The sequence below is a fragment of the Thalia democratica genome, chromosome 4 (assembly GCF_965202585.1).
Source record: "Thalia democratica chromosome 4, ktThaDemo2.hap1.1, whole genome shotgun sequence".
NCBI lineage: Eukaryota > Metazoa > Chordata > Thaliacea > Salpida > Salpidae > Thalia > Thalia democratica.
Window position 1 is genome coordinate 47,334,992 of NC_139168.1, and position 11,144 is coordinate 47,346,135.

Genomic DNA, 11,144 nt, shown 5'->3' on the forward strand with positions numbered 1-11,144 from the left:
TCGGTCAAGGACCTCGTCAGGGCTTATTTTTAAAATTTTATTCTAATAGAATAGTTATTTATATAAATTTACTTCCTATGCATTCAATAATTAGAAACTTCAATACTGAGAATCCCCAAACATCAACTTTATTAAAAACATTTGTCATTTAATTATATCTAATACAGTAATGTATTTTTTGTTACATTTTAGACCGTTATTACTACCTGTTAAAACTATTAACTACCTGTTAAAGATGTAATACTTAATTTAAAAATTAAAGAACTCATACCTAACATTACCGTGTGGTGTTAAGGCTAAGAAGTCTTACTGTAACTGAAAGTTTAGATAGCACACTTATTTCTTAGATAATATAACATGTTTAAATGCATATTGTTTTTATTAATAGAGTAGTAAAGAAAAAAGTCAGTAGGTGTTTTATCTAATTAGATAGTTGAATTCAAACTTTTTATAACATCTACAGTAACAGCGTGTAACGTTAAAACAAAGTTTTAATTATTCGTTTACTTATTATCAATAGGTTGTATAGACAATTGTTATTAAAATACTCATAAAAAATTTCCTCGTATAATTATAAACCATTTAAATAGCTTGTACGTGTAATGCTATCTTTATTGGTACATGTAATTTTTCAATGTACTACTCATAAAGAATTTATTTCGTCGATTTTAATCCAGTATTTAAACGCGATAAAATAATAAAATAGAAGAAAACCTAAACAAAACAACACACATATTAATACGAAAATAATACAAAAATTGCTTAATTTATATTTTCTGCAAAGTTAGTCAACTCAAGTTTTTCAAATTTTAACAGGTAAAACTTGCAAAAAAAATGAATTTTTCTTGTTCCAAAACAAATAAAAACTGAGGAATTACTGAAAAAATTACTTCCAAAAGTAAGGATGGAAATATTTATCTTGCTTTATATATTTATAGGAAATCAAAAATTGTCTCGCGCGCACCGAAGCGTAAAAAATGGGTGACTCTATGACATCAAAGAAGGACTAGTTCGCTTACAAAATGTCGCACAATGGTTTCTTCTTGCGTTTTTTCACCTGTAAAGCAGCCCTGGTGGCGAGTTCAAAAACATCCCTTACCCCTTCTTTAGTGCGAGCTGAGCACTCCATATATCTGTTTGCAATTAAACGAGGTAAATTATAAAACAATATAAAATAAAATTTCAACCTTATTCAGTTCGGTACAACTTATCACAGTAAAAAAATGTTTAATGTAAAAAAATGTAGTCGTAGTTTAAAAAATTTTAATCTTTTTTATATAGTTTAAGTATCAATAAGTTTAATTTAAGTACACTGCAAATTACTTTTAAAAACTACATCAGTACTGTACAAACTTTCTTTAAATTTATTACATTGTTGCCATTAATTTGTAATCATTCATTAAGGGGTCCACCTTGATTTTTACAAGTTGATCTTACTTCATAGTTTTATCTGAGCTATCAGACATTTTAACCGCTTGAAAAATTCAAAACAATTTTTGAGATATGAGCGATTAAAGTTGGTGACCTTATTAGGTTCCTAATGGAAGGCACAAACTAAAAAGGCGAAAAAAGACCATTTCACTAAAAATATATCTTCTCCTTCATTTTTTAAACAATATTTTTCAAATTTTCACAGCAAGTCTTATATTAAATTTTAAAAAGAATGAATGCAGATTTTTTTTTTAATTTTGAAAGGTAAAATTTTTATTAAAAAAACCACCTACTTTTTTGGTTTTTTTTTCTAGATTATTATTTTTTAATATTTTTAAAATTCCAACATTCAAAGTTTTTGAAATTATAAAAGGAACGTTTCCTTAAAGTTTAAGGTCTTTAGCTCAAAAAATAAAGGAAAAGATAGATTTTTATTGCTTTTTTAAATTTCCGAGAAAATTGACCCCAAAAAATTTGCAGTCCATCGGAAACTTTTTATAAAAATTACAATGTCTCAAAAGTTAAATAAGATTTTTTTATTCTATAGCTTGCAGTTTGTACTTTAAATTTTCATATAAAATCCAATGTTATTTTTAGTAAAAATAAAATTTATATCCCCCTATGCCCTTAAAGGACAAACTCCAGGTATCTTCAGATAGGTCTTATCAAACTTCTCTTAATTAAAATTATATTTTAAAGCAGTAAAAATAATTTGAAACAACTCAGAATACTTGAATATAGCATACTATTGCTTTTCTAATTAATTTAGTTAATTTTAATAGCTTTAATTTTTATACGTTGCTTATAAAATAAATTTATTGTTTGTATAACTTGCTACTTTTAGTATGCCACAAATCGATTGTATATTTATATGTATGTATATATATGGATGGCAATGACTTGTTTTAAACATTTGAAGTAATAAATTTAAGATTGTGTTAACTTAAAATGTATTCTGTTACACACAAACTATAAATCAGGGTTGCCACTCGTTTTTTTCAAAAATTTTTCCAGGTGTTCCAAATTTCTTCCAGGTTTTTAAAAGTTAACATTTTTAGGTCTATTTATGGTTTAGAGTCAAGTTAAAGGTAAAAAACTGTTTAAATAGTATAAAAACATTGAAAAGATACTGTAAAGTTATTTTAAATATTTTTTTTAATAAAAAAATTGTTAATGACCACAAACTTTTTTTATTTATATGATAGAATTTTTTTGTTAAATTGAATATTTACTACCGTACATATGAAAATTGTTAAAATTCCAGGTTTTTTTAGTGATTTTGTTTGAAATTCCAGGTGTTACCAGGTTTTTTTCAAAATTTCTCAAACTCCAGGTTTTTCCAGATTTTTTTGCCTAAATTGTCAAATTCCAGGTTTTTCAAGGTTTTTCCAGGTTTCCAGGTTAAGGCCATAGGGGGGGGTCCAACATTTTTTTTTACTAAAATTAACTTTGGCTTTTATATGAAAGCTTAAAGTACAAACTATAAGCCAGTTTTTATAGAATTCAAAAATATCATTTAACTTTTGAGATATTTAACTTTTTGTAAAAATTTTCCAATATAAACGTATGGACCGCATATTTTTCGGGGTCAATTTTCTCGGAAATTTTAAAATTCACTAAAAACCTATCTCCTCCTTCATTTTTTAACCTAGAGACTTCAAATTTTCAGGAAATGTTCCTTTTAATATTTTGAAGAATTGTACTGTTGGAATTTTTGAAATTTTGAAAAATAAAAATTTTATCCACAAAAAACTAAAAAAAAGGGTAGTTTTTTGACAATAATTTTTTTTTTACTCAAAATTAAAAAATTTCTTACAATAGATCTCTTTAAAGTTTAATGATACACATTCTGTGAAAATTTGAGAAAGATTACTCAAAAAATGAAGGAGGAGATAGATTTTTAGTGAAATAGTCTTTTTTCGCATTTTTAGTTTTCGCCTTCCATAAGGAACATATTGAACGCCCTTTCTTTGATCGCTTATATCTCAAAAGTTACTTTGAGTTTTTTTAAGCGGTTAAAAGTGTCTGATAGCTCAAATTAAATTCTACAAAATAAGATCAAGTTGTAAAAAACAAAGTGGACCCCCCCCTATGGCCTTAAGTGGCAACCCTGTATAAATGCAAATACTATTTCAAGTTTTGAAAATGTATCTATTTAATTAAAAACGGAGAGTAAAATTCACAAACTGATAGAGTTGGAAAATAATTGTTTTAGCTTATAATTATTAAATACGTCAAAGATAGTCAAAAATTTGTCAAAAAAAAGCTTGTTATCAATATAAGAAAAAAAATTATTGTTTGATAGAAATTAAACAGGGTTACCAAATGATTTTGGCAAACTTTTAAAATTTTCTTCAGGTTATTAAAAGTACACATTTTAAGGTCTATTTTTAGTTTAAAATTAAGTTTAAGGTAAAAAGTTGTGTAAAAAGTATAATAACATTGAAAAGATACTGTAAAGCTTCTTTAAATGTGTTTTTATTTTAAAAAATTTTGATGATGACCTAAAAATTTTATCTGTTTGATAAATTTTTTGCGTCAAATCGGAATTTTACTACTTAACATGCAAAAAATGTTTAAAATTCAAGGTTTTTTTTTAATTTCTCAAACTGCAGGTTTTTTAGCCCAAACTGTCAAATTCCAGGTTTTTTGGCAACCCTGATTAAACGCTAATAAAAAATGTATTAGAATAAAAACCCATTGACTACCAGAGATAATTTAATGAACTTTCAAACAAAAAGAAATATAAGCTAAGTCAAGATTCCAAGAAAACTATCACAACTTTGCTGTAATTGAAAAGAAAAATAAAGCAAGGTGATTTACAACTTAATTACATTTAAAACATTTCGCCATCAGTTAGTGCAGGCGCATTGCTAATGTATTTTATCTACCTATGGTTTAAAAGCAAAATATGAAGATAAAAAAGTGCAAGACACAACCTTGTTTGACACATTCCTATTGTCATTTATATAATCATGGTAGTATTAGACTACAACATTTACGATGCTTCCTAAAAACAGGCTGCGTTTTTATAAACATAATAACAATAAATTTCCAAATTTCGTTTTATCTCTATATTGATAAGCTAAGTTTTCTTATAAGCTATTGGGATACATGTAAATATAACGTTGAGGAACAAGAACTATATGAGTAGTAATAGATGGAACTTGTGATAAATAAGTTGGATGAAAAAGCAAACTGTAACCGGCTCTAGCACTAGGCAAAATTCACTGCATAAGATGATAGAAGCAAGCGCTGAAACGAAAGACTTTTAAGACACCCTATTATCTCTTAAATTATCAATGAATCTGCACTGTAATAACTTAAGTTTCATAACTTTTTTGATCATTCAAAGAATAAATAATAAACAAAAGCAAATAAAATTAGTCTGAGTGATATTGAGTACAAGATTAATAGTTAAAATATAATTATCTTTAAAATAATATCAACAACAATTTTATTACTAAAATAGTCTTTTAATTAGTTGTTATGATAAACCTAAATAATATAAATTCAACTAAATATATTCTTTGGTATTTTTTAATGAATTAGTTTATTACAACTTATTTGAGTTTTAGATATTTAAAGTTTGATATTTGTATTGTGTAAAACCTTCTACCTAGAGTTTCGTTGTCATTTAGATTACAAAAATTAAAGTTACTAATCATTAGCATTAAATTTAACTAATTTATAGTGTAATGTAATTTGAAGTGTTTGTAAAAAAATTAAAAGAAATACAAGTATATTTGTTTCGTAATTAAAATAGTGGTTTACATAGAATTAAATTTAGTAAATTATGATAAATTCAAACTTCTAAATAAATACTTTTAATATTATTAAACACTTCAACAACAAAACGCTGTGAAAAATGTATAAGTTTTTGCATATTTTCAAGTGATGGTGTAAAAACAATAACTTATTGAATAAACAACTAAAACGCATGGGCAAAATCATAACAGTAAAAATATTTTGACACATATTTTTTTATAATATTCATAACCATAGTATCAATAAGCAAAAAAATACCCATAAGCTCCAATTTTATCAGCCATGCTTCGACCTTCTTCAACAGTTACAGGTTGCTGCTTCATCTTTGATAGTTCTCTTTTGGTGGTTTCGTCTACTCTCAAATCCGTTTTGTTTCCTACTAATATAATTGGTACATTGGGACAGAAATGACGAACCTGAAAATTAAATTGTCATTAACAAAAGAAGTTAAAAATATATTACTATTAAAGAAAAATAGTTTTCTTTTAAAAAGAATGAAAATTTAGTATCATGCATGAAATTCAACCTTTAGTGTTAATAAATGAGCCTGAATAAAATAAACCGTTTAAAAATAAAGGAAACTATATTTTTAACAATATCTCAATTTAAACAACACTTATTTTTAATAAAAAAGAATAAAAATTTTAACTCGACAAAAATCTGTATAAAAATTGTTTTTTCTTCTTATAAGTAGTACCTTATGCATTTTTATAACATATTTTGTTTATAACTATAATAAAAATCTATATATAATAAATAACTTCAATTTAAGGTCTTTATAGCTTAATAAACCGTAATCTTTTTAAATAACACTTATAAATAAATAAGATTTATATCTAGAAGTTAAGAAATTAGCAGCTTTCTACATATATAGTGTGTCCAGCAAGTTGAAAATTTCCATTTACCGTCAACCTTTTTATTTGTTTTCAACAACTAGTTAGTGCTTTACATGCTGTGCACAAGTAAAAAATGATGATTTCTTTTATTATACACATATGACCTTTACTCAATTACCTAATTTTTGATAAATATGAACATGATAATAAAGTCTATAATTTTATGAGATGTATTTAAGATTGAATTATTTAAACCAATCAAGTAGGAGCTTAAATCATGAGATTACTCTATTAATTTGTCTAAAATATATCTGTAAAACTTAACTTCTTTCAAACAATTAACAAACAGAGTTGCCAAATATTTTCGGAAAATTTTCTCCAGGTTTTCAAAATATCCTCCAAGTTTTTCAAATCATGTTTGGGTCTATTTTAAGTTTTAAGTTAAGTTTAAGGTTAGAAACTGTGTTAAATAGTATAAAAACATCGAAAAAATACTGTAAAGCTACTTTAAATGTCTTTTCAAATAAATATATGTTTAATAATGACAAAAAAAATTAACTATATGATAGATGTTTGTGTCAAATCGAAATTTTACTATTGAACATACTAAAATTGTTTAAAATTCCAGGTCTTTCAGCTTAAATTGTCAAATTAAAGGTTTTTCCAGGTTTTCAGACAACCCTGAACAATGAGCTTTTGACAGCGTTTCCAAATATTTTGGCAAATTTTCTCCAGGTTTTCAAAACTTTTCCAGGTTTTTAAAATTACACGTTTTAGGGACTATATTTAGTTTAAGTAAGTTTAAGGTAGTAAACTGTGCTAAATAGTATAAGGATATTGAAATGAAATCTTAAAGTTTCTTAAAATATGTTTAGTATATAAAAAAAACTTTGATGGTGAGAATTTTTTTTATTTATACGATAGATGTTTTGGGTCTTATATAATATAGTAAGTATTATAATTAGTATATATAATACTTAGTTTAAAAGTTGTTTAAAATTTCATGTTTTTACAGGTTTTTTTCGTGATTTTTGTTCAAAATTTAAGGTTTTTTCAGCTTTATTTAGCCTAAATTGTCAAATTCTAAGTTTTTCCAGGACTCCTGGTTTTTTGGCAACCCTGTTTTGATTTGTAAAATCACCAAATCTCCTCAAAATCTTTTTTTTACTTCAAGAAATAGACTAAATTTATCTTAAAAATATAAACGATCAAAGAAAACATGGACTAAAATCTAACAGAGCCTAAGCCTGTACTTACATATGCGATGAGACAAGCTCGAGTTAAAATAAAGGTTTGATCGTACCACCTTGATCATTTGACCCAAAAAATATATAAATGTATTTAACGAAAATTTATTAAAACAAGTTACATTCTTTTTACAGAAATACCCCTTTTTTACTAACAAAAAATAAACATATAATCTTAAGACAATAACCTTAATTTTCAAGACATGCATACAAAACAGCCTAAATACAAAACTATCCCTATGACATTTTGCACTTATAAATAATTAAGTATCACTTTTGTAAACCGCAAATTAATTCATTATGTAATAGTGAAATTGTATGCATATGCACATATTTATTATTACATAAACTTTGATATATGAATCAAAACACTTAATTAACTAACCTCTGGTGTCCATTTTTCAGGTATGTTTTCAAGTGAGTCTGGGCTATCAATACTAAAGCACATAAGGATAACATCAGTATCCGGATAACTTAAAGGTCTTAATCTGTCGTAATCTTCTTGACCAGCAGTGTCCCACAGAGCAAGTTCAACCTATTTAAATAAACATAACAATATTTACTTTAGAAATTTGAAGTTAGATGACACTTTAATAAACACGTTTGTTTTACTTTTATAATAAACAAATTGAAAACATGTATGTTATAGTACAATTCAGATTGTATCATTAAAACGAATTCTTCAAGAGTGTAAAACTAAAATATAGTTGTAAAATTTTAAAAATATTTTTTCAAATATGTTGTTAACTTGAATATCAGTACAAATAAGTGCTTATCAAATAATATGCAATCATTGAATTCATTGAATCATTGAATGTTTATAAAAAAAAATTGTAGAACTATTTTTTAAATTATGCGATCCACTAAAACATTTTTAAGAAGTCTGGCCTATAAAAGAATTTTACTTGTAAATCTTGCCCAGCACATAGAAAAGTAACTTACTCCTACAGTAGACGAACAGTATAAATATACAATATTGCTTACTTTAAAAAAGTTATGGGTACAAATAGTTTTATTTTTAGATGAACTAATTTTAGAAATTTTCAAATTAAGGATAATCATTTTTATTATTAAGTTTAAAAGATTTTCTTAAATTTTCAAGCTGTGAAAAAGTTCAGCATTTAAATGACTTGGTTAATTCTAAGCAAGATTGAACATAAAAATTAAATAAACAGACTAATTCGTAGATAAAAACAAACTAAACGAAAAGCAGAAACTATTTTACTTTTATTCAAACATAAACATTCAAGCTGTTTTTAGTCAGCTAATAATACTAATCACTAGTGCAGGTCGGCAGGCTTTCGGTGATCGTTTGCCAAATTTGGAAAAGAAAAATATTCACAGGATTGTAGTTTTAATTTATTCTCTTTATTCTAAAAAGTAAGTGTAAATTTTGAATTTTCTGTGAAACATCATACCTAAGACCTTCTTTGTGCTGTTCACTTTGAAACCCAGATTTCAAACTTTTTATTTTCGGGCCGCATTCATAATAAAAATATATGCTTGCTGGCCACACTTAGTTTTCATAAATCCCGGGACGCAGTTTGCCAACCCCTACACTAGTACGGTGTTTTTAGAAGAACTTTAATAATTTCAACAACCTTGACTTCAAGTATTTTCATTAATTTTTTTGTTTATAAGAAAACTTTTATAAGATATTACTTTTATTGTTATAAATCATACAAAAACTATGACTAATTAAGTTTGAGATTCTTTATTAAAAAAAAATTTGACACAATTTAAACTCTTAAACAGTATAATACACAGTTATTTAAACAGCTAAGAAAAAATCCTTATATTGTAAATGTAAACATACTTATTAAACTTTAACTACAAAGGAAAATGTATCACAGTTGGTCACATTATTTACTATAAGTTTAAAATAAGACTTGTTTCTATAATTCTATATTCTACAAAGAACTATATTCTACATACTACATATTCTATAAATTATTAATAAAGTATGTCTACATAACTTTTATTTAAATTGATAAATAAATGTATTTCATATAAAAAATATTTTAAGCAAATTTTGATTATTTTAGTTGCTTAACACTCTTTAAAATAAAACAAGTAGTTTTGCTAATACGTAGTAATACCTAATAAAAAGTTTGTCACAAAAAAAGAGTAGAAAATTCAAATTCTTTGTTGTTTGTTAAGTTTACAAACTTATTGACTTAAATTAACACTTGACACATTTTATTTTAAATCTAACTTTAATCTCTATTTGAGCTAATGCTTTCATGTTTTATTTTGTTCAAGTAGCATAAACATAGATAAATCATACAAAATAAACACTTTATTACAGTTATAAATTGTAATTGTTCTTATTTGCAATAATTTTCTTAGAAACTTTGATAATATTAATCAACTATAAAATGAATTTTACAATTAAACTTAGATAAAAACAACAACAAAAAGTTAATATGCAGTTGCATTCCCCTTGTGTCTACTAAAACAGCTTATAAATACTTAAAAACCTGTATTTGTATTTTTTATTTATTTTATACTTCATAATCTCTTCTGACTTAATTGACAAATTTAAATTTAAATATAAAAAGAAATAATTTTACACCAAAACTGTAGCAAAAGGATTATCGATATGTGCTTATTTATATAAGCTATAAGTTCCACTGTGTATAAGAATTTAAATAACTTTTGACTTGCAAATAGAATTGAAAAACAATTATAACTCAAGAACTGCCTAAAATTTTAAAACATTTACTTGTTTTTGTATTTATTTGTAAATTACAAAAAACGGTTTTTTTAACTGCTTTCAGTAGGTGGTTTTACTTTTTAAAATACCAACAATTCAGACCAATCTACAAATGAAAAAAATACTGCATGATAGATGTCAAATTGAATTAAACTTTGAACTGATAATAAATATTTAAGTTAACTGATTTATGATTTTAAGCTAAAACAAATGTTACTGAAATCATTTGATTACAACTCTTTTAATATTAAAATTTATATTTAACTAAAAAAATGTTATCTTAATAATTTAATTTTATGAAACAATTATTCATTTTCTTTTTAAATAAACTGAATTCATTCACAAGTTCTTTTCAGTGACATTAACTAGCTAAAAAATTAAATTGAATTTGTTTTCATATATATCATTGTAAGAATGATTATCATTATACATAAAACAAAACTAACTTGTTTGTTGTCAACCTCAATATCAGCAACATAGTTTTCAAAAACAGTTGGTACGTACACTTCAGGGAACTGATCTTTTGAAAATACAATCAAGAGGCACGTTTTTCCACATGCCCCATCACCAACAATAACAAGTTTTTTTCTAATGCTTGCCATTTTAGTTGAGTTATACTAAATAAATAATTATTATCTGTTAAAAAACAAATTGTTAGTACTTTAAATAAAAACTTTTAAGGTTACATTATTTTCAAAGAAGTGTGTGCACTTTTTTTCTTTATTGATATATAAAATAACACTTCTTTAACTAACTTCTAATGATTTACATAATTACTTAAATAAAAAATGCTTAGTAAAGTAATTTTGTGTTATAGTTTAATATTATGTTAATGTTTGAATTTAAATTACAAACTAAATTTACTTAACTATTTACTTACAAATGATTGTACTGAGTAATTTATTTTATTTTCTCAATATATAGTAAATTTAATCACATAACACTAATTCACAGTATATAACGCAATCTAAAGATTTTAAGTTATTAATTGTGTAAATTACTATGTTTTATAATATAAACAATGATAAGCTCATGATGTATCAACATAATATACTTAAATTCAATTAATGGGTTTTATAAACAGACTCTATTATTGTTTTTTTTTTCTTGCTTCATATCTACCTTTATAAATTTTTTTACTAATTT

General features: G+C 24.8%; 1 protein-coding gene across 1 annotated transcript; it reads right to left on the reverse strand.

Annotated features, from left to right (window-relative positions):
• Positions 1-640: 640 nt before the first annotated feature.
• Positions 641-10,630, reverse strand: LOC145834188 (ras-like GTP-binding protein RHO). Its single transcript, XM_082941562.1, has 4 exons — positions 10,445-10,630; positions 7,668-7,817; positions 5,458-5,615; positions 641-1,133 (listed from the first exon to the last, which is right to left on the reverse strand). The coding sequence occupies exons 1-4, from the start codon at positions 10,598-10,600 to the stop codon at positions 1,016-1,018; spliced, it is 582 nt and encodes a 193-aa protein (XP_082797688.1). The 5' UTR covers positions 10,601-10,630; the 3' UTR covers positions 641-1,015.
• Between the last annotated feature and the right edge of the window lie 514 nt (positions 10,631-11,144).